The sequence below is a fragment of the Lepidochelys kempii genome, chromosome 9 (assembly GCF_965140285.1).
Source record: "Lepidochelys kempii isolate rLepKem1 chromosome 9, rLepKem1.hap1, whole genome shotgun sequence".
NCBI classification, from domain to species: domain Eukaryota; kingdom Metazoa; phylum Chordata; order Testudines; family Cheloniidae; genus Lepidochelys; species Lepidochelys kempii.
The window spans coordinates 101,267,759-101,292,644 of NC_136388.1; the positions used below are offsets into that span (position 1 = coordinate 101,267,759).

General features: G+C 44.6%; 1 protein-coding gene across 2 annotated transcripts in view; it reads right to left on the bottom strand.

Moving 5' to 3' along the window:
- HTR2C (5-hydroxytryptamine receptor 2C) overlaps window positions 1–24,886 on the bottom strand; it is a 450,750-nt gene that overhangs the window by 53,144 nt on the left and 372,720 nt on the right. For both annotated transcript variants that reach the window (XM_078854300.1, XM_073358600.2), the window contains one exon: window positions 21,649–22,289. In XM_078854300.1, coding sequence (XP_078710426.1) covers window positions 21,649–22,033 — 385 coding nt within the window. In that variant the 5' untranslated portion in view covers window positions 22,034–22,289. The remainder of the gene's footprint in view (window positions 1–21,648; window positions 22,290–24,886) is intronic.

Genomic DNA, 24,886 nt, shown 5'->3' on the forward strand with positions numbered 1-24,886 from the left:
TGGGGAGTAAATTTAATGCAATCAAATATATCCTTTGCCAGGTGTCCTGTAATATTCTTGATTCTCTTTAGATTTTGGTGTGTGTACAGCGTGAGGGGAACAGAACACAGGAAATAAGGTGTGAGACGTGACAGGAGAATATCTAACAATTCTACAGAAACCAGAACAGCCTTCCTGGTAACTTGAGCAAAAACGGCAAACGCACCTTACTGGTGTATAACTAGACAAAACTCTTACAGACAGCAGCAACCCCTGAGCCCTAAATGTGGAGGGAGTTGGGATAGTGGATTGGTGCATTATGCCTCTAGAGTGCTGGTTCAAAACAGGCTCCTGGTGGCAGTGGGGGCTTCTTCATAGCCCGTGTCATGTGAAATGTGCTGGTGGTTTCATTCTAGACTCAGTCTACTTGTCCATGTCACAAGAGCACCTCAAGCACCGGCAGTCTTTTCAGAGACACCATAAACAGCATGGGCCTAGAAGCTGAATCACTCTTTCCTCTGGGGCTGTGGGCTGCTTCGGGCAGGGTGGAGTGAAGAAGCAGAAAGCACCACTGTCCATGTAAAGCTTCAGTCAGACGTCCGGGTACCTACTCCATGTATGACGCTAAGGTTGAAAAACCAAGCACTCAGAAGTCAGGGAATGCAGAGTTCAGGTGGAAAGCTTACCCTCAACTCAGTTGTCTTCTGCTTACATCTTGTTTTCTAAATTACTCGTTAGTTAACACCTTACACCCTCTGCAGTAGGGTTGTGTAACAAACTGCAGTTGGCACTACTGTGTATTAACACAGTACATGCTGGGCCATTGCTCTGCCCAGGGCCACAGGACCAGTCCAGCAGCAGAGGCCTCAGCCTTGTCGACCAGTACTAGGGCTGATTAGGGGAGTTGGAAGCAAAGTGGTACAACCAATCTGCTGAGAAGGAATGGGGGCTGCTGCTGGCCCGGGTGAACAAATGGATCATTCACTCAGACAAGTTGAGCCAAGGCCACTGCCTGTATTGGTGCTATTCAGCAAATATTATATTTGATTTCCCATCTCTAGCAACAGGCACATGCAAAAGCCTAAGAGTATTTTCAGACCGTACAACAATAAAAACCCATGTCCAAGTGACAGGAGAGCAAAGGCGCACAAGAATGGAACAAGTTAAATTACTCTTCCACTCTCCCATGCATGTTTATACAAGCAGTGAGAGCACAAACATGAATCACTGTGGTGAGGCTAAGATCTTTATTTCAAAGTGCATAGCTACCCATTCTGCACTAGCCACGAGGCCTGACTGCACTGTGAGAATCCAGTATTAGGAACTAAACAAAATGATTAAAAATCAACAGAAAGGAGGCAAAAATATGGAGCTGATAACCTCACCGATACAGACATACATGAAATATCAGATAAATCAATGTGGCAAGCATTACGCCACCTTCCTGTATCACACTTAGAAGCTAAAGGCTTGTATTTCATAATCTTTATATTTTCGGAAGTGTTTGGTACTAACGAAACGTGATTGGCTTTAGCCATGGTGGGAAGCAAACACAGCATAATTCTTCCCCCAGCTACTTTTATACTCCCGAGTCCTAATCAACCATATATATTTCAGTCCCTTCAGTCCTGGTCCTTGGCTACCAGTTTTCCTGGACCATTTAGGGACCTACAGATGCAGATAGATTGCAGATGCCTACTGGGATTTTCAAAAATGCCTATGCAGGGTAGGTCCCTGTGGAGTGGTTACAGACTTCCTGGTTATCACAGAGGACCAGGATTTGGGGGTAACTTAAAAAACAGAAGGGACTTGATGGTCAGGGAGCTCTCTAGTTGTTGCGTAAGGCATGGCCCTTTATGTTTATATCCTCACATCGCATGGTGTTAACTGTAGAATCTGAACCCAGACCTCTGGAGACCACAGTTTGAGTCTGGAAGACTGATCAGAGCCCCTCAAAGACTTGCTCTTTAGAATACAGTGCAGGACTATTGAAATGGAACTGATCAGGGAACATAGTAATCAATAGATTTAAGGAATTTTATTTTGCATTGAACACACACACACACACACAACTGGTTTATAATACAGGTTTTAATTGTTTATTATAAAGAAAGGGAGCTGTGGAGTGGTTATAGAGTTCTTGGTTCTCTCCAAGAGAGAGGACCATGCTGCATTGCAAGGGGGACTTAATAAACATGGACTTCCCAGTGACGGAGCTGCCTAATTGCTCCTTAAGACATCGCTCTTTTTATGTCCTCACACTATGTGACTCCTGTTGATGTTAATGGGAGTTAGACAACTAGGCTCTTCTGAAAATCCCACTCAGCACCTATGTGCATCTTTAGGCACCTAACTAGATTTTAAAACCTGCCCTTCCCACCCAGTGCTTAATAGGAGAGGGATAAATGTCCACGTGGCTACTTACTATTTGCTGTGACCTTGAACATGCTTTAAAGCCTGGGCCCCAGGTCGGAAAGCGTTCATATTACCTAACAGCACTAGCAAGCTTCCAAATCATCAGAACCAACAAATATTTCCCAGGTTAACCCCATTTGGCATGCAAGGCATAGGAACCAATAGACAATTCCAGCATGGCACAGATGTAATAACATTCTGAATTAGGATGGGGGTTGCTCAGCATATGTTTTAATAATCTGGAAAAAAAAGAGTGAACAGTGAAGTGGCAAATTTTCCGATTAGCCAGAATTATTTAGGATACTCAACACTAGAGAAGACTGAGGAATTCCAGAGGGCTCAGACATAGCTAGGTGAATGGGCAGAATAGCCACAGATAAACTTCACCGGTGATAAATGCTAAATAATGCGTGTTGCAAGGGATAATCTGAACTATTCCTACGCATTGCTGGTTCTAAACTAACTGCAACCGCTCAGGAAAATGGTATCACTGTAGACTGTTCAGGGTGTAGCAGTGGTTAAAAAACTGTCCAGATGCATAGAACAAGATGGCCAAAAAATACAGAAAATATTACAATTCCATTGTATAAATGGATGGTACAACAAACAGCAAAACTGTGTTCAGTTCTGGTCAATCAACCCCAAAAATGATATAGCAGAAGCAGAGAGGGTGTAGAGATGGATGAGAAAAATTATTAGAAACCTTGACCAACTTCCACATAGGAAAGACTGAAAAGATGAGGACTTTTTAGTTTAAAGAGGAGATGATAAAGAGGGATCATCATAAATCATATAATGTCATGAATGGTACAAAGAAGGTAAACCAGGCACTTCTATTCATCCTTTTTTATTGCACAAGGATAAAGGGACATCCAATGAAATTGCAGCACTAAAACTGAACTAAACTAAACTTAAAACTGATACAAAGAAAGAAACACATACTTACCTGTGGAACTCCCTGCTACAAGATATAATTAAGGCTCAGAATTTAGCTGGATTTCATAATAGGATTGGTCTTCTATAAGCAACTGGATGTGGTGGTGATGGGAGCTATAGAAAACCCTGAGACAGGCAGACAGATAATCCAAGGGATATAGATCTTCATGGCACTAACTGATGGGGTTTCAGAAGAAGCACCCCTCCAGGTAGGTTATTCCATTATTTCCTGTTTAGTACAGGGGATTCTAACAACTTGTTCTGGACACCGTCAGAGGCAGGATACAGGATGACTACATGGCCCTCATCTGGTCTGGCAATAGATTAATTTTCCTCAGTCTCCTGATTGCTAAGACTTTGGTTTGCTGTATTTGTCAGATGCTCCAGACACTGCAGTATGTGGGACTTTGGAGACTTTTCCTCTCTGACTTTTCTTGGCTCTTCCTCCAAGGCATTAATTATTCAGCCCACTTAACATTGCCGTTTTATTCAACAGTGTAAGAGAACCATCTTCTCCCCCGGTTCCTGTGCAATCATTTCTAGAAAGGAGAAGCAAATGGGGGGCATCTCCTGTAGGAATCCAGGGCCTGTACTGCAGCTTCCAAAGCTGTCTCCACAGCACCCCTTCTTTCTAAATGCAGAGCCAAATTCTTCTCTTGGATCGTTTACTTCACAGGGAGCTCAGTGTGGGAGCTGGGAGCAGAGTTTGGCTCTGAGTACTGGTGGGGAGCTGGGACTGGTACAGCGTCACATTTGTTGCCTTGTAAACACACCTTAATTTGCCCCACTTACGCATGTGTGGTTTTGGGGCTTGGCGGTGACTCACGGAAGCTGAATGAGGCTTGCTTGTCTGACTGCTCCTATTTATTACATGCTCCTGTTTTCTACAGCAGGAGTGGACGGACCGCTGCTATTTTCCATTCTTCTCACCACTGGTCTCTTCCCAGCCTGTGCCCTGGATGTATCATGCCTTTTCCCTTGTGTTGCTCACCACGGTTGTTTATTTAGCTCACACTGGAAGCTGTTAAAGCAAATATTGGGGTAAGAGAGTGTATCAACTGAGGTGGCGTTTGAGCCTTGGGGAGTCGAATAGTCACCTTGATTCTTATCACCTTCTTTTTCAGCTTTTGGTGCTCAGTGCCCATGTTCACTCTTCTGTTTTGTACCATCTTACCGTGCTTAGATCGTGCAAATTTAGTCTTTACTAGGGCTGTCTGAAATAGCCTCAGAACTACCTATACCCATTTTTTGCATGTTCACTCAAAACAGTAAATATTTTTCATTCTAATCTTGATGTTTTCACACAGAAAAAAAGTTAACCATACTTTCTGCAGGTATAAAATTGTCTCTTCGCTACAAAAATCCACGTCTCCTGCGAAACTACCATTTTTAAGGATTTCTGCAATGATTTCACTGATCAAAGGCCGTGTTCACTGACAACAATGGAAACTGTTCCCCAAATCAAACTGGCAGATGTTTATGACTGTATCAGGTAGTTCTGAATGTATGTCTTCTACTTCTTGCATCATGTCACTGCCTTGTAAGGGCATCACCTTCGCGGGATGAGATTTTACCGCTCTGGCGATGCTAACCATATTAATATTTAATACCTCGCTGGGCCCTTGTGAGGAGTAATTAGTAAATGACTATGCAGCACGATGAAAACACCAGGTGCTACATTCTATGAGATAAATATTCATATCAAAATTCATCATACTTCCACCGCACCCAGCAGTGCCTGCAGTGTTCCTAAGGATCCAGCCCTAATGCTATTTACTCCCGACTCTATTTTTACTTGTTCTCACTACCTGATGCTCATTTTGCAGCCTGGCCTCCAGAGCCATGATACTCAGCTTCCCCTGCAGCGACCCCACAATACTGCTCTCCTTGCTGTACAATTGTCTCTTTGACATCCAGGTTTTGATGTCTGTAAACTTCCATAGACCAAACGTCTGCCAGTTGGACTGAGCATAGCTTGCTGGCTTGCAGGCAGCAATTTCACTGTTAATTGGTTTGAGAGTCATTCTCTTTGACCTGCACTTGACACTCCTGGCTGAAATCTTTGGCTTATTCCTTTGCATTTAATTGTATGTACACGCCTAAGTGTTTCACGCTGTTACTTTTCCCTACACCCTTCACACACACAATTCTGACCCACACGTTCAAGGCTGGCTGACCACAGTTAATACTACATATAATGGATAGCGTAATTGCTGTAAATCACCAGTGAATTCACATAGTGTATAGCTCCTGCTGCTTAGGCAGCATGTTGTTCTGTGCTGCCGTTTCAGAAAATGTCAAGCGTCCTCAAGGTCTGTGGTCCATGTTAGCACAGCTGGAAGATATTTGCATATGCAAAATGTGGAGACATCTAGGCAAGGTATTCCAGCTGTAACCTATTGCCTCTTTATTTAATGTGTCCCATCACTTGCCTCTTGGGGCTGTTTCCCTGGGGTGAAAAGGAGATCATGGGGCTGCACCTGCCTTCTCAGGCATTACATTAGCTTTCTAATGCCAAGCAATTCATTCAACAGTAGCCAATGCTAGTCTTGCCTGACCCAGTCTATGAGCAGGGTTTCCATCCCGAGTAGCCAATGCCACAATGGAATGAGAGAGACACGGTCAGACAAAACTCCGTGGCTGAATGTGTTGCTTGATCCAAGAGGTGTTTCTAATTTCTTCTTTCTGCAGAGGGAACACACAGATAAATCTGCCACAAGTGCCAGCAGCATCTGTGTCACCATATAAATAATGGTAATAATTACAGCTCATCATCATCTGGTTGCTCCAGCAGTTGGTGCTAACACACACTGCCTCTAATACTAGTCCTCCTGGAAGCTGCATACAAGCCGTCTCATCTATATTGTCTCCTAAAACCCAAGGAGGAGCTCTAAAATGTGGACTCCTGTCGTCACAGTACAGTGTGCTGGTCACTGCTCTCAGGCCACCTGCTAGTAACAGTTGGTCCCCTGTTGGTTTGGATTTATCAGAGCCAAAGGTATCTTTCCTTTCTCTCGGCATTTGTGACAACTTTCCCAGTTATTTATACTCGGAATAATTCCTGTGATAGTTGGGTTAATCTTAGTGACAAGAATGAATTCAGATACACAACACCTCTTTCTTTCTTGTAATTACCAGACACAATAGTCACCTAGCAATGTTATATTTTCCCCAAGCTAATGCTAGGCAGTGAGGATCTCCATCAATTATCAAAAGCCACAATGCACACAGAACAGCGGATGCCCTCACAGTTTAGTTTGATATCTGTTAGCTACAAGATCACAAATTTGTCCATCAAGACTAAACAAAGTGTTAATTTCTCATCTACTTTTCCCCTTCTACATATTTATTAATTAGCAAACTAATTTATTTAGTCCTTTAGGAATTACGTGCCACAGCAGACATTCTAGGCTGTCAAAGAAAACTTGTCGACTAGTCCAAGACATTCAAGAAGGGCTAATTGATAAATATGTCAGAGCACTGACTAATTGGCAAAAGGTCAGGCTTGATGCATCCTGCCACCACTTCCTTTGTAATCCGTTTTTGATACTGATAACTTTATACTTTTTAGAAATAAAATCTATGCAAAAGCCTTTGGAGAGTGTCTATTTAATTTCCCAGATATGCTTGAAGTGAAATGTGCTTTACTTCATTAGATGAAAAATGAGGAAATGGACCTACTCTGCAAACTAAAATGTATCACTGGCTCTGAGAGAGTTGATCTGGAAATCCATAAGTAACTTAATTTCTCATCTACTGAACATCTTATTTCAGGTGTTGTTTGGGGTCCCTTCCCGATTACCTACATCAAAACTCATTTTACGGATGTAGAACAGCTCTGTTATCAGCTCTGAATGAACACATGGCTGTATTTGCAACAGATGCCCCCTGTAAACTCTGCACAAGTAGAAAATACACACTTCAGAGACGTACACATTACACTATGAGGCGTGGCAATCATGTCTTAAAGCAGCATTATGCTCCTAAGGCAGAACTACCCTTCAGTCCATGGGCATGACTCCAAGTTACCACCGGTAGAAGCCCTGCACAAGAATTGAACGTGGTGTATTATTAGAACCACAGTTAGTATATTTCCCTGCTCCCTAGTGCCAGGCTGTATGCTACCTTCTGCCATGTAGAACGTAAAACCTACCAAAGTGTTTGTATGTTTATCCATTTCTTGCCCTCTAGCACCCTGAAAACAAGAAAGATGACAACATATTCCTGCTACTAATGGTCACTCAAGGAGATTTCCCAAAATCCCAGACACCAGGAAGTCTGTGCTTTCATCACAGGAAGCGGCGAGGTCTTTTCTCCATCTCACATGTACGTATGTAAGGTGGTGATGCCGTGGTGACAACGTATACACTTAGCTTTCCACTGTAAGCCAGATCTGACCTCATTTCCCAGCTTCCTTAGAAAAGCTGGTTTATACCATAACGTTTGCCTGCATGTTCTCTCACAGGGAACGGCTGGTAAGCTTTGGTTTTTAAAAGCTACCATGCTTCATTCCCTTTCTTTAATTTTTGTGCATCACTTCAATTGATACTTTGGGAGATACACTGGTTACTCGCTCCCCCCGGAGGGAAATAAGAGGCACGTTGTGATCCAGGTGGCTTTGGATCACATCTATCAGAAAGAGTCAATCAGGCATGGGAATGAATACTTACGGCTCGTGATCTTTTCCACAGTCCCTCTCTTCACCAGTGTGGAAAGTAACTCCTCACCTTGGGCTTTAGCTCCACCCACTGGAATCAGGAGGCCAAAGAAGCCTGTTGGTCTGAGTCAGAACCATCAGAATCTTCCCAAAGTCTTGAATCAAGCGGTTAGTGGGAAGGAGCATGAGAGTGAGCTGGTGAAGGGACAGACGACAGGAGACACTACGGGCAGTGAGCACCGCCCACTCCTCAGCCGCCTGGAATGTCAATGCAAGCTTCGGGGTGCCGAGGTTAAACAATGGCTTGGAAGATGCTGAATGCAGAGGTCTAACATGCAACAGCCAAACAAGACCCCTCGTACAGCACTTCAGAAAATGGGGGCAAGACCGACCAACAGAACTGTGGGAACCTGGTTCAGAGGGAGCAATGCCACTTGTTAATGGTGTGGTGAATGCAAGATAACCCGCCACATGGCCATGAGGACTAGTCTGTTAAAGGCAGCTGCAGAAGATGCATTGTTGAAGGTATTTAAATAGTGCATACACTAGGCACAGAATATGTGGTTACTCAGTAGGGGCACACCCGTGCACTCCACAGGATGCCTGGCCAGCTCTGCCACTGACAGCGCACCTATCATTGCACATAAGAGCTAACGGTAGGAGTCAGCGGCACCGTATGTGATGCTTAGGACACACTGTGGTTACAACGAGTCATTGTTGCCGCTGGACTCGGCACTCCTGTATCCAATCCTACCAAGCAGGCTTATTTTCTTGTTTGTCTTTTGCTTCTACAAAATGGACAGTCAAACCCCAGGGCACCTCCCTTGAGGGCTAGAGAAGAGACATTACTGAGAAGAGACACTGAGCACATGTTGGTCAAAAGCCATGCACGGAAATGGTTAACTAGTAATTATGGTTTGTCAAGACAAGCAAGAATGGGTGAAACCTTTTAGGAGGTCAGGTTCCTCCCCATGCTGGGTGAGGAGCTAAGCTAGATAACAGGAGGATGCTGGGTTATGCCCTGTAGAGTTTGTAAGAGGGTCTCTCCCATGGGAAGGATAAGACTTACAATCACAGAATCATAGAATATCAGGGTTGGAAGGGACCTCAGGAGGTCATCTAGTCCAAACCCCTGCTCAAAGCAGGACCAATCCCCAATTAAATCATCCCAGCCAGGGCTTTGTCAAGCCTGACCTTAAAAACTTCTAAGGAAGGAGATTCTACCACCTCCCTAGGTAACGCATTCCAGTGTTTCACCACCCTCCTAGTGAAAAAGTTTTTCCTAATATCCAACCTAAACCTCCCCCACTGCAACTTGAGACCATTACTCCTTGTCCTGTCATCTGCTACCACTGAGAATAGTCTAGAACCATCCTCTCTGGAACCACCTCTCAGGTAGTTGAAAGCAGCTATCAAATCCCCCCTCATTCTTCTCTTCTGCAGGCTAAACAATCCCAGTTCCCTCAGCCTCTCCTCATAAGTCATGTGTTCTAGACCCCTAATCATTTTTGTTGCCCTTCGCTGGACTCTCTCCAATTTATCCACATCCTTCTTGTAGTGTGGGGCCCAAAACTGGACACAGTACTCCAGATGAGGCCTCAATAATGTCGAATAGAGGGGGACGATCACGTCCCTCGATCTGCTCGCTATGCACCTACTAATACATCCCAAAATGCCATTGGCATTCTTGGCAACAAGGGCACACTGCTGACTCATATCCAGCTTCTCGTCCACTGTCACCCCTAGGTCGTTTTCCGCAGAACTGCTGCCTAGCCATTCGGTCCCTAGTCTGTAGCTGTGCATTGGGTTCTTCCGTCCTAAGTGCAGGACCCTGCACTTATCCTTATTGAACCTCATCAGATTTCTTTTGGCCCAATCCTCCGATTTGTCTAGGTCCCTCTGTATCCTATCCCTGCCCTCCAGCGTATCTACCACTCCTCCCAGTTTAGTATCATCTGCAAATTTGCTGAGAGTGCAATCCACACCATCCTCCAGATCATTTAGGAAGATATTGAACAAAACCGGCCCCAGGACCGACCCCTGGGGCACTCCACTTGACACCGGCTGCCAACTAGACATGGAGCCATTGATCACTACCCGTTGAGCCCGACAATCTAGCCAACTTTCTACCCACCTTATAGTGCATTCATCCAGCCCATACTTCTTTAACTTGCTGACAAGAATACTGTGGGAGACCGTGTCAAAAGCTTTGCTAAAGTCAAGAAACAATACATCCACTGCTTTCCCTTCATCCACTGAACCAGTAATCTCATCATAGAAGTTGATTAGATTAGTCAGGCATGACCTTCCCTTGGGGAATCCATGCTGACTGTTCCTGATCACTTTCCTCTCATGTAAGTGCTTCAGGATTGATTCTTTGAGGACCTGCTCCATGATTTTTCTGGGGACTGAGGTGAGGCTGACTGGCCTGTAGTTCCCAGGATCCTCCTTCTTCCCTTTTTTAAAGATGGGCACTACATTAGCCTTTTTCCAATCATCCGGGACTTCCCCCATTCGACACGAGTTTTCAAAGATAATGGCCAATGGCTCTGCAATCACAGCCGCCAATTCCTTCAGCACTCTCGGATGCAACTCGTCCGGCCCCATGGACTTGTGCACGTCCAGCTTTTCTAAATAGTCCCGAACCGCCTCTATCTCCACAGAGGGCTGGCCATCTCTTCCCCATGTTGTGATGCCCAGCACAGCAGTCTGGGAGCTGACCTTGTTAGTGAAGACAGAGGCAAAAAAAGCATTGAGTACATTAGCTTTTTCCACATCCTCTGTCACTAGGTTGCCTCCCTCATTCAGTAAGGGGCCCACACATTCCTTGGCTTTCTTCTTGTTGCCAACATACCTGAAGAAACCCTTCTTGTTACTCTTGACATCTCTCACTAGCTGCAGCTCCAGCTGCGATTTGGCCTTCCTGATTTCATTCCTACATGCCCGAGCAATATTTTTATACTCTTCCCTGGTCATATGTCCAACCTTCCACTTCTTGTAAGCTTCTTTTTTATGTTTAAGATCCGCTAGGGTTTCACCGTTAAGCCAAGCTGGTCGCCTGCCATATTTACTATTCTTTCGACACATCGGGATGGTTTGTCCCTGTAACCTCAACAGGGATTCCTTGAAATACAGCCAGCTCTCCTGGACTCCTTTCCCCTTCATGTTAGTCCCCCAGGGGATCCTACCTACTTGCTACTGGTAAAGGAAGCAGTGCACTTACCTATAGGAAGATGACCTTAAAACTATTCTGGTGACATTTGTAGCCCCTGGGGTGAAGGAGCAGCTGTTGACACTGTTCCATTGGGACAAATATATTTTGATGCCATAGCAGAACATGATCACCTGATAGAGCCTTGGTCTTGGCATAGTAAATGGGAGTATTCAGTACTGCTGCCTGGCAGGTGGTCTCTCCTGGCAAAGGAGAGCGCTGTGGCAGGCCATTTTAAAGGAAATGGGAATAAAGTTTTGACGGATGGAAGAGCCAGAGTGACGGCAATCTAGAGAAGAAGAAATTCTGCAGAAACCAGCAGACTAGGAGTAAGCACAGCAGGAAAGACTTGACGGCAGAGGCAGAGCATTGCTGCACCTGGGACCAGGAAGTCCTTCAGCACGATACAGCTAACTCCAGAAGCTCGACTACAGTTACTATTAAAAAGAGAGCAGCCCTAGAGAGTCCAGAATGAGGGCGATTTAGACAGCCAAGGAGGAGCTCAGCCATGTTGACAGCCTGCAGCTCAGGAATGACCAATCAGTTCCAATGGTCTGCCATTGAAGGGGGTACTGTAGCCAACTGGATCTGAAGACGTCTAGTGATGAGAGTTGCCAAAACCGGCGAATGAATCACAGCAATAAACTATCACTGGGCATGGAGGGAGGGAAAGATCGAACCATGAAATTGAGCCTGGTGGAACAGACAGAGCTAGGACCTAATGACGTCACCAAGAACATGGACTTGAAATAAATCCTTAGGGTTGGGTTTCTTTTCAGGAAATTGGGGTCGTACAGAAAAGGACGTTCTTTGGCCAAGGCTGGCAAAAGGGGCAATTGGACAGACTAGCACAGAACTACCGAGAAAATACATTCCAGCACTTTTTGCCTTTGCTTCCTTATGTTCTCACTTAACTGGCAAGTTAAAATATCACAGCTAAAATATAGTACAGAGAACGGACAGCTTGCATCTGTTGTGGGAAAGGAAGCCCTGTTTAAAGGGAAAGCTGCAGTGACTAGGTATAATATCCTAGATCTAAACACATATATAGTAAATAAGACAGTCTAGATCTACATGTATCTGCACTAGATGGGATTTGCTGAAGCCTCCTGCACCCTTTCTCCACTGAACATTGGTATTTCTTGGACAATAGAGACTGCATCCCAACTACACTTGTTTTCATTTTGCAAAACCAAAACCTGGCTGACAACCCAAGAACAGGGCTGCATGGCCCATCTTGGATCCTATACACTGCAGGCAAACTTTCTCCAAGCCTTTTTAGAAACACGTGCAACTGTTTCATTAGCTTCACAAGTGGGAGAAATTCACCCCTTTGCAAGGGGCCAGCACAAAACCTATGCACCAAATAAGCCCCATGAAGATTAGCATTGTGTGATAATTCATTCAAAGTAAGCAGGGAGGTAGAGAGGAGAAATTGCATCCATGAATAATGCTGTATCACTCAATGACAGTGATTTCCTTATACTTCCCAGCAGAAAGTCCCATCTGATGCAGTCACTGAAAGGAATATATATCCATTATTATTAAGCATAATTTTCTTTATGTATATGGTGCCACCATTATATATGGCTCTTTACAGACAGATAAAAGACAAGCTTCCTGCTGCTATGTTAAAACAGCAAACATCACCCCAGACAGGAGCAGGAGCCGGGTAGGGTAGAACAGAGGTGTGGGGAGGATCTCTCAGAGAAGGCAATGCACCGGAAAGGCAGGAGACTTCAAAAAACCTTTTGCCCAGTGTGGTAAGTGCTGGTTTTCAAATGGTTGGCCAGAATAACAATTGTTTAATCACTCTTAAATTAATTCCCCTTCAGCCAGCTCAGTGTAAAGATCTGTTCAATGGGCACAGAGGTCACAGAGACAAACAAGTGGTTAGGTTGCATTAAGAAAGGTCTAGTGAATTACCCACTTTGAGTGAACATCCTCATTTGGAATGTTGTGCTCATTTTGGGTGACCCTATTTCAAAAAGGGTATCACAGAAATGGCAAAGCTCTGGACAAGGGCAAATAAAAATAAACCAGAAGCCTGGGAAGTTTGGGCTACGCACTTCAAAGAAGAGATATATGAGAGGAAATCTGACAGAGACATATAAAATAATGCCTGTTCTAGAAGAAATCAATAGGACATTGTAATTGACCCAGGAAGAAGCACTCAATGAAATTAAACGACAACACATTTAAAACTGAGAACAGGAAATACATTTTACCCAGTGCATAATTAACCTGGAGCACTTGCCACCACTAGATATTATTGAGGCCGAGAGTTCAGCAGGATTAAAAAAAAAAGAGGATTAAGCATTTATAAAAGTAATCCAAAAGTCTGTTGTAGCCACGCTAGCTGGGATGAAAATGACATCAGCCAATCTCTAACTGCTGGAGTTAAGAAGAAACTCTCCCTACCTCCAGGTTACAGCATAATTGTTCATTATGGCAATTTTCCCAAAGGCGCTGGTGGTACCTACTGTGGGAGAGAGCACACTGGCCTAGACGGGCCCTTGGCCAGATCTACTCTGACCATTCCAGTGCAGAGCTACGGAATGTTTGGTAAGGGTAAGACTCCGTCCATCAGTGCCAGCAAATTGAAAGCAAAGGTTTCCAGGCCATCTTTAACTATCTAACTCCCTTTGTTGCTTACAGAAATATATTTCAGGAACTGAGCGCACTGGGAGATTTTACAGTATGAATGATACGTATTCCCATCCCAAAGCCCAACAGCATGAGCTGAGGTCAGAGTGATGAACATCCTGTCTTTGGCAGTTTTCAGAAAATCTTTTCATGTTATTTTAATGCTGAGCGTTTGTTTCAGATGCTTCAGACAGAATTGCCCAGATCTCCTCCCCCACAGCCTTCCCAAGTCTGCAAAGGTTTGCTTTCGAGCTCAAGTTTTCATCCACCTTCCATAATGACTCCGAAAAGAAAAAGGAGAGGAAGAAGAAGAGGGGCGCCGTGATAATAAAAAGGAACAGAAGGAAATGGAGCAGTACAAAGTGAGAGCCAATGTTACAGAGCTGGAGTTTGCTGGCAAGTTTTTCAGGAAGGAAATGCTCACCTCCTATCCTTGAATTTAAAGGTTATATACCTGACTTGAATGTGCTCATGGCAAATAATAATAACTCAAATTAAGGAAGTTTGTTCCATTTCACTGAGCCTGGAGATGCAATTTTCAGCCTTCATTTTTCTAAATTAGTCAAGCTGCACTCGCAAGCAGCTGCACATGCTAGACCTGCTCTAAGAATTAATTTGGGGAAGTTCTCCAGCCTGTGCTATGCAGGAGATCAGACCAGATGATCACAGGGCTTCCTTCCAGCCTTGGAATCTACGAATCTATTAATCTGATGCAAAAGTGCTGCAAAGAAAATGGGTGTTATCTGGCTTGTTAATGCCAAGTAGATTTTTTTCTGCATCTCTGAATCATATGCCTTTACAATTAAAGGCTGTTATATAAATGGAATTTGAATGATCGCCCATTGAGATAGCAACTTGTCAGCTACAGAAAACAAATTGAGGGCCAAATGCATTTCTGGTACAACTCCACAGAAATCACTGGAGAGATCCCAGGGATGACTTGCTCCTGACTGAAGAGGAAAATACTTGCCAAGAGGTACCCTGAGAAAAGATCACCAGTGGGTTTATCTAATCAGGCATCTTATTGCCTTTCAGTAATTGCTCATGCTCTGTTTTTGTAATGCCCCGTAGGGGAGCTGTTCTACATTCTGTCACAAAACAATGGTCCCCCGTCTCACAGGGTGCAGAAGCCCCATTTGAACACAGAAAGAGGAGAGTTTCCTCCTGTAGTAAGGATACAAGTTGAGACAAAAGTCTCAACCAGGCGTTCTGAGGAAAGTCAGGGTCTCCATGAAAGCAGCTTCCTGATTGCTGGAGGCAGAAGAATCTCTGTGGGCGCATTTTTCTATTGCTGGCTTTTAGAGGGTGGGTTTGGTTTTTTCTGTTTGCTCTCTACACCATGCAGTGTACAGGATCCTGGAGACTAAAGTCTTAGGGTGAAAATCTTGTTGGATAAAAAAAGATTAAAAAAAAAACAACCCTTTTGTTGAGGTTGATCTTCAGCTCAAACCTGCCTAATCCCTGCCTCCAAGACCTCAGGAATAATAAAGTGAAAATTGTGAAACACGGAGCATGTGAGGCTGAGGTTTGTGCCAGGGGCTGGATGAGCTTGTGGGTGCAGTCTGGCATACCGGGACCGTGAAGGAGCAAACTGCTATCTTGTTCTCCAGAACCGCAGCTTTCATTTTAATACAAAGGGTAAGTCTCCAATTGTTGTGGTTGCAAAGAAAACCTCAGACATGTGCATCAAGCATACCGAAGGCAGAGACATCTAGCTGAGTCTGCAGAGAGCTTGGCGCAGTTGCTCTGAGACGTGCAAACTGCCTTGTTCACCTCAGTGAGGGGTGAACTCAGATGCCCAGACGCAATGATTGAAATATTAACAATATTATTAACTCTTTCATTCCTCATGTGAGAGAGCCGGGGGAGGGTCAACCTCGGCACCAGTTACCGTGAACAAGGGCTCGTTTCGGTACCACATGTGGGCGGCATTAGGGAGATGACAGCAGTTATGGTTTTTATCTCGAGCCAAGAAGGAGCCTATCAGAGCCCATAGGAATGTTCAAGTCCCAGCAAGGGCAGCCAAGTGCAGGGAACCCAGCAGAGCTCCACAAACTTGCACAGGCACAGTTTGAACAACCTACCCTAAGCAGCATTTCGTTTTGGTGACACGTGTGGGTGGGGCTTGTTTGGTGGGCAGAGCTTGGGTGAGCATCACTTCCATCCTGCCTCCCTGATTGGACCCCGACTCTGTGTGCAAGACAAGCAAGATGCTTTCTGTAGATCGAAGCCAGATTCTAACCACTGGTGTGCTGCATAACTGGAAACAGGTTGTCTGAGGAAAGCCAAGTTCTAGGCTGCAGTTACAATCTCATGCTCCTCGGTGGCTGTGTCAAGATCCTGTGCACCGCTTTACCCAGCACACACCAGAGCCATCCAGCTCACCTGTCTTCTGCACCAAGCACCTTGTTTGCCTTCTGATTCACATATTCCACATCTCTGTTTTTCACTGCTGTATTTCTATGGTCTCAGAGGATGAAATTAGGCAGGTTTGGTCCTGAGAGCTCCTTTTAGCTGGGGGAAATATCTGAGGTACAGGGTAAACAAAGGTGGGGACCGTGCCAAAGACCATGGTTCCAAAAATGCTACTGATGAGAGAAAAAAGTTGTCTGTAGGCACTTCAGACTAAATGCCCAAGCTACAGGCGAAAAGGGAAAATACTTTTTAAATTTTAAACCTGAATGGATACGTGGTTCAATAAAAGCTTTAGTCAGTAGGGCCAGATGGTTGTATTATGCTCAGGGTTTTGCATTAAACAATCTTTTGAAGTCGCTTCCATTCCCTGTACCCTTGACAATGGATCATTTATTGGAAGCACTGTGGTAGTGACCACAAGCCCCGGTCAGGATCAGGGTGTAATGCACATGCTTCTGCACATCCCATTTGACATTCGTCAGTGCGGGCCTCATGCTTTTCTGTTTCACACTCCCACTACGTTGAAACCTGAGGGCTAAGGTTCATTGCACAGTCTCCCCCAAATTACACTAGCCTTCTCACACGTGGCCGCGCCCATGAGCAGCACAGCTCTGCAAGCTATCTCCTTCCTCTGCCCTGCGAGGGTGACACAAGCAGAAGGGGACTTTTGTGTGTGTGAAGATAGACTCTTCCCTTCAGGCCTTCCCTCCACCTCCACGGCTGCTGTCCCAGCCTGCCTATTTGTGCAGTTTGAATTACAAGTGGGATGTGGGAAGGAGGGAAAAAAGATTTTGTCAGGGGACCCCGATCAATAAGATCCGCAGGTTCCTCCAATGTGCCGGAACCAGCCTTGTGACCTGAACGTGCTTGTTAGGATATAGATATTCAGGCCTGTCTGTAAAGGCCTATACTCTAAGAATTTAAATGTATTCTTATTACTTGGCAAGTTATAGAGGTACAAAAGAGAATCAAAATCACTGTCTGCCGGTGTAAGGTCCTTCTCTTACTGTGACAATCTGAGGCCCTGTTCTGAGGCTAAGGCCTTTGGCTAAGCAACAGCGGCAGCCATAAGCTGGGAAGCGACCGGTCACCTCCTCACATTCCAAACTAGTCACATTGAAAGAAGGTGCTATTGGGCTGTCAGGCACTATCAGGACAGGATGGTATTCCTATCACCTCCAGAGAAAGGGAAGTGCCTAGAAAATGTAAAAGGAAACTTAGTTTGATAGCATCCTGTCTGGCAAGAACTCACTTATCAATAGCTGGGATGTGAAATCCTCACTTCTGTATTGTTTTGTTTTCCCACTTTGCTATTGTTTGTCTCTGTCTGGTTCTGTGATTGTTCCTGTCTGCTGCATAATTAATTTTGCTGGGTGTAAACTAATTAAGGAAGTGGGATATAATTGGGTACATAATCATGTTACAATATGTTCGGATTGGTTAGTTAAATTTCAAGAATATGATTGGTTAAGTTATAGCAAAGCAGAACTCAAGTTTTACTATATAGTCTGCAGATAATCAGGGAAGAAGGGGGGTGGGGGTGGGCATGCGGGTGGGGGAAATGGGAACAGGGAAGGGGGGTAAGGAAATTGGAATCATGTTTTGCTAAAAGGGGAAATGGGAACAGGGAATGGGGCTGGGGAAATTGGAATCATGTTTGGCTAAGGGCAGGAATGGGAACAGGGACACAGGTGTAAGGCTCTGTGGTCTCAGAGCTAGGAAGGAGGATACTAAGGAAGGAAACTGGAATCATGCTTGCTGGAAGTTCACCCCAATAAACATTGAATTGTTTGCACCTTTGGACTTCGGGTATTGTTGCTCTCTGTTCATGCGAGAAGGACCAGGGAAGTGAGTGGGTGAAGGAATAAGCCCCCTAACAGTGCTCACCCAGAGCACAGATGTACACGAATTCCTGGGTAAAGCTGGTGTGGTGGGACTCTGCTCTGTGGCAGAACAAGGCAGCACAGGGCGCCTGCCAGGCAGATCTAGCACTAAAGGAAAGGGAATGAGGTAAAAGCCTCTACAATGCAGCATGCACGAACTGGAGTAGGGGAGCCTCAGTGCTGGTGCACCATTGGCCCAAAGTGAATTCAGCTCAGCAGCCTGTAACTAGACTCCTAATAGAATCAAAATTAGCTCTGATATTCCACAGTGGAGAGAGGAGGAAGTACAATTAGCATGTAAGGCCCTCACCAGGGGGCTCATACCACCAGGTATTAATACCTGTTCCCAGCCTCTCTCAATTCACTGAGTTTTGGAACCCATGTCCCTTGCCTAGCGAGTGCTACTTAGTTGATGGCGAGTCCCTCCATCATAACAAAAGGCCAAGTACAGTTCCACTGTCCTTGATTCCCATAATTAGGATAATAACAATTTATTCTTCCTGCCGCAATAACAGAGAAACTGGGGATCCCACAGCAGCCAAAGTGACCATTTGGGCAGCTATGGGCTCATGCTAGGTGGGGTGGGTGTGTCTATGCAAATGAGATCAGCCTCGGAAGTTCTTTTCCACAACTTGCCACAACTCGCCACCAGATGTCAGGGTGGAGCTCATCCTGACTCTGCTTGCACATGTGTTTTGAAAACTGCTGAAGCCATTTCATTAGAAAGTTCACTTCTGTACATTTACCTTCTGTTAAGCCATGGGGAATTTATGCAAACACAAGGTCAGTGCAATCATGCAGTGTTTAAGTTCTCTCGTTTCAAGCTATGGGAAATATGGAATGTCCCAGTACTATTTCTTACACCCTCAAGAGAAGTTTGCAGGAAGTCAAATTAGACCTACCCTCCTTGTAATTTCAGAGACAGTTCCATTTTTGGCATGGCGATTCTGAGCATTACAGGAAGCGTAAATAGCAACTGAAAACTAATCTCAGGAATTACTGAAAATAAAATACAGGTGTTGTGCAACCATCAGAAAAGTCCAACTTGAGGCTAGACAGACAACTGCAAATAAAAGGCTTTATGCATAAGATTTTGAACAGCTAGAAAGTCAAGCCACAAAATCCATGCACAAACGATATAGTGATTTAATTGACGGCTGACAGGACACATACACCTTAGAAACCTGTGCACTTGGTCAGTGCATTTAGAAATTAAAACGCTATCTGACGCAGTGGTTCAGTCAAGTAAAGAAGTCACATAAATATCCCTATTTTTAACTTTACAGGCCAGTAAACCAACCACTAATCAAACGCTGAAGTTAAGTAACCAGCAAGGCTTCGTATCTGCATTGTTTGTTTCTGAGAACTATTAGTACAACGGCATTTTTAAAAGAAAATCAGAAAAAAAGAGCCCTGAGAAATGACTGCACACGTCTTTCCTTGGTTCAAGGAGGTAAACGCGAACCCCTTGGAACACTCAAGGAATTCTGAGTTTCAATACCAAGCCTCAGAAAAACAGAGCCAAACTTCCTGTCACCCACAGAAAAGGACATAGGTGGCTTTTACCGCTACAGGATGCTACCAGTGGTTTTGCTTAGGGCTAATCTACATAAGAACTGCTGCAGCAGCTCAAACCACCTCCACGAGAGGCGCTATGTCAGAGGGTGAGCGGACCATGCCGGTGCTTAGGTCAGTGTAACGTAGGTGGTTTAGTCACCCCGAGCGACATAACTTTATAGCAACATCAGTGATACACGATACAAGCCCTCAGGAAGCCAATATTTTACCATAGTGCAGAATAATTTCCTCACCTCCCCACCCACACTACAGTAGTCAAGTCAATAGTACAGCAGTAACACTTAGCTGTTACACAGCACTGCTCACCCGTAGATCTCAAAGCACTTGAAAAGAGAGGGTGTCATTTCCTTTGTTTTACTGATAGGAAACTGGGGCACAGAAAGCTGGAACAACTTGCTCAAAGGCACATAGTGAGGCAGGGGCACAGCTGGGACTAGAACCCACGCGTCAAAGCACCTAGTCCAGTGTCCCATCCAACAGATCACCCTTCCTCCCAGGAACAGATCAGTCTGGGCCTGTGCTCCCAGCTTATGGAAGCAAATGTACTGACGTTAACGTGAGACTGTCTTGTGAAGGAAATGATATGGCCAAAGCTAAATAAAGAATAGCACCAAAAATGCCCCAAGCAACCCATTGGAGAGTCGATCTAAGCAATTTCCTGGCAAATCCTTCCTGTTGGGGTGCATATTGAAATAACGCTGTACCCCACTGCAGTTTGCTTTGCCTATAGTATTCAAGGGTTGGTCTAGTGTTCACTGTGGGGGTGGCATATTTTTATCCTAAGTTTAAGGGTGTTTTTAGAGGAGTTACTGGTTCTGACTGCAGCTGTCAGGGCACGCAGAAGGGAAGCAGACTGATAACCGGGATCCAAAGGGAAGCCTGGCTAGAGATGTTCACGGACTGACTACAGACATGCATGGAGACATGCACCAATGCTGTACTCCACCATGAAATGACAGAGGCTCCCACCTTGAAATGTTTGGACACCCCCTTCAGTGTCGGTGCATGTTTTACACCACTTGGGAAGAAGTTCAGTACGTTAGGAGGAGCCTCGGCTGGGGAGAAGTGACAATGGGGTAACAGACCCCGATTAGGATGCAGTGTTGAGAGGGTCACACTGACGCCATCACACACTGGCGAAGGGATGGAAGGCAGCCCAGCCATTACCCCGAGATGTCACTCCAGAGCCCCGTCGCTGCACTCAGAGCACAGAACTATCATTTTGTGTATGACAGTCAGAAATCATTGATCTACTATTTTTGTGGCACATAAAACTGCAGATTTTTAACATACACTGGGCCAAATCTATGACCTTACTCATGTGAGTAATCCCAGGATGTGGCCCAATGTGTGTTTTGTTACAGTCAGTCCTTGGAAAGCAGCTACACTTCTTCCTACACTGGGTCCCAATCTTGCGAGATGCAGGGTGCCCTCAAGCCCTATTGAAATCAACGCTCGTTCAAGGCACTCAGCACTTCTTAAGATCTGACTCTGATTTAGAGCCTCTTTTGTTTTGCCATGAGAAGAGTGAGCTGGATCTGTTGGCGAGGAACTGGGGTTATTTTCTAGCTACTTCTTTCTATTCTGGGTTTTACCAAAACGATTTACAGCATATCCTCTGAGAAGGAAAAATATTCTCCATCCATGCACTTCCTTATAGCTGGCCTCAGTAAAAGAGATCATCACTTAAAGGTTTTTGGCAATCGCTCCTATCCTGACAGCATGGGGCCAAATACAGTTTCCAAAGGAGCACTCATTCCCCCAATAAAAGTGAGCACAGGAAAGCCCATTATTTACTCTACATTTATACTCCTCTGGTTCTTCACTCAATGGGTGCAAACTGTGTGCAACCATTCACTGCGGCCACTGATACTCATCCGCTGTCTACTCTGTTCAGTTGAATGGGGGAGAAAATGTAAGTCACTTACCGTATAGAATTGTAATGAGGGAAACGGGCATGACTAGGATCCCAACCAACATATCTGCCACCGCCAAGGACATTAGGAAGTAGTTTGTGGCATTCTGTAGCTTTTTCTCCAAGGAGACAGCCATAATTACAAGGATGTTCCCTCCAATAGTCAGCAGAATGATAACCAAAATCAGGAGGGCTGGCCAGTTCTTCTCCCTCATGGACACACGAGAGACTTCTCCTCGCTCAGAGGCATTAAGAGGGTCGGACGTGGGCAAACTCTGATTCAGAGTCAAATTGTTGCTTAAGGGCCAAGCCATCAGACCACCGTGCAAACGAAAATCTAGCGTCACAGACACCGTCGTTAAGCTGACTAATATCCCAGTGCCACTTACAGTGCTCATTCTCTGGAGCTGATTTTCCTCTTTAATTGTTCCTCAACGTTAATTTCTTTTTCAAATGGAGGGTCCAAGGCAGCAGCCGAATTTCACAAAACCAGCGCCAGAAAATTGTTTGATCTTCCATAATGGACTAAACCTTACAGAAGTTAGAGTGGAGCTCTTCTGGTTTTCCTCTGAGATGGGGTTAGATGACCACTGATTGGCAACCCAGAGGGACAGGAGATTTCATCATGTTCAACTCATTTTCATGTCCAGCATTCTGCAAAGAAAAGAAAAAGGCACCTTCTTTTTCACTGAAATCACAGTACACGCAAAATGCTCTACATCCCCATGCAAACGGCATTCTCCTCCTCTCTCCTCCTGCTGGCTAGAATGTTCTCCAGACTGCAAGTAATTTATCTTATGGGGACAGACCATGCCTACAATTATGTAGGGGAAAAATCACAACAGTTTGTTCTGGCTAGTTAAAAGCTGATTATCACTAATTAAATGTTTTGTGAAACCAGCAAAAGCAAGTCCGAAGAGTGAGACATGTTTCAGTTGATAGCCACTTCACAGATCTTCAGTCTCATATACAGTAGCAATTGTACGATGCTAGAAACTCCAACAAATGGTGATAGCATGGCGAAAGCGCAATATAAACTGTAATCTTCAATGGAAGTATTTGCATATAGCTTGTACACTCAGAGATGAAGCACAGGTGTCATTAAAAACACTGTCAAGTATCAGGGGGTAGCCGTGTTAGTCTGCAGCCACAAAAACAATGAGGAGTCCGGTGGCACCTTAAAGACTAACAGATTTATTTGGTCATAAGGTTTTGTGGGTAAAAACCCCACTTTGCTGAAGAAGTGGGATTTTTACCCACAAAAGCTTATGCCCAAATAAATCTGTTAGTCTTTAAGGTGCCACGGACTCCTCGTTGTTTTTATTAAAAACACTATGACCAAAATGATTAATCCTGCCACAATAAAGGAGACTATATTTTGTGTTTGTTTTGACAAATGCATGGTAAATCAAACCTGACATATATTCTTATCTGACTCCATTGCTGCCAATCTTTCCAAAATAAACAAACAATTAAAAACCAACGGGGAAGAAAGACAAACCTTTGCTAATCTAGACCAGTCTTTTTACACTTGTCTTCATCCCTCTGAGTGCTTTTGTGTGCAGAAGGCAAGCACACAATGAATTCAGTGGCCCAAATCCTGTTCGCCTTACAGATGCTAGCTGACCCATCGCCCTGAGATGTCAGGGCTGCTCAGCCGCTTTGCCAGGGATATTTGTTTTCAATTTAAAGTTCCTAAAAATCTGTTTTTTCAATTGACAAATTCTTTTTTCATAAATCGTTTAAGGCCAGAGGCGGCCATTGGATCAGCTACTCTGACCTCCTGTATAACACAGGCCAGATAGTTTCACCCAGGAACTCCCGCATTGATCCCAGTAACGTTTTTCTTAGGCTCCAGTTCAGCAAGGCACTTAGCATGCTTCCCATGCTTAGCTGAATTGACTTAGCCTTAGTGACTCAATTGTTTTGACCTCTGATCCCGCACCAATGAAAACAATGGCAATTTTGCCATCCACTGTGCAGGAGCCAGGCCCCTAATGAAATGCAAAATTTCACCATCAGCAATGGGAAGAAACTATGAAAGAGGAGTACTAAGCATCTTAAAAAGGTAATATGCTGTTTTTAGCACATTTCTCAGCTTCTTGTCATAACCTACAACACGCAAGTGATATTATATCATCATTTTAAAAATATGGACAGAAAAGACTCTAATATACTATTTGTATGTGATCCATCACTTTGCTATCCAAGGATCAAAAAGCTAAACGTAATTTACAGGACTAAATTAAACGTTATGTAAAAAAGATGTGCTCAGAGTCTTACAATAAAATGTTTAGCATTCGCAGTGGCTTGGGTTGCTTACTAATGGGTCTCATATGGAAAAACATTTCTTAAATGAGCAGAGTGTACAATTAACCCAGGTTTGCTTCTGAACTAGAGCTAATAACTTCCAAAGAGCTGCAGACCTCATAGTTGGGGAGAAGTCTGTGTAATTTGCACAGAAAACAGTAGTGGCAAATCACCGGTAACCACTTCTTTACTCAACTGTAGTGCTCTTAAAAAAAAAATCCCAGTGACTTACCGGCAAATTGCAAAATACTTCCAGGATATTTTTATATAACACAACACTCACATTAAAATGATAAATGAAAACAGAGTTGACTACAAACTGCTTTCTTTCCGCTAATGACATGCCACTCGGGCTGTCTTAAAGCAGGGCATGAAGTTTTGCTCTTTGACCCCCACATTAAAGTTAACAGGAATCTCCTGATGATCAGAAATTTAGGGGCCTTTCATCAGGTACATACGCACAGCGCTGAAACCAGTGGGAACTGTGCGCATGGGACTGATGGCAAGATGGGACTCCTGATGTAACAAATGCTGATACATTATGTGCTACAAACTATCAACACTCCTAAATTAAACTTGCTCAACATGTTCAACAAAGAATTTTTTCCCAATTATTCTAGTAAATTTTAAAAAACAATAACCCCCCTGGAAAGTAGACTGGTGACTCCACCAAGCTCTCTGGCAGGGATCGACAACCTTTGGCCTGTGGCCCGCCAGGGTAAGCCCCCTGGTGGGCTGGGCTGGTTTCTTTACCTGCCACACCCGCATGTTTGGCTGGCCGTGCTTTGCCGCTCCAGGACAATGGGGACTGCGGGAAGTGGTGCGGGTCAAGGGATGTGCTGGCCGCTGCTTCCCACATGCCAAAGGTTGCCGATCCCTGCTCTATGGGGTTCTTTGCAGTGTTAATGAGATATTCAGAATGTCACAGAAATCTACCAACA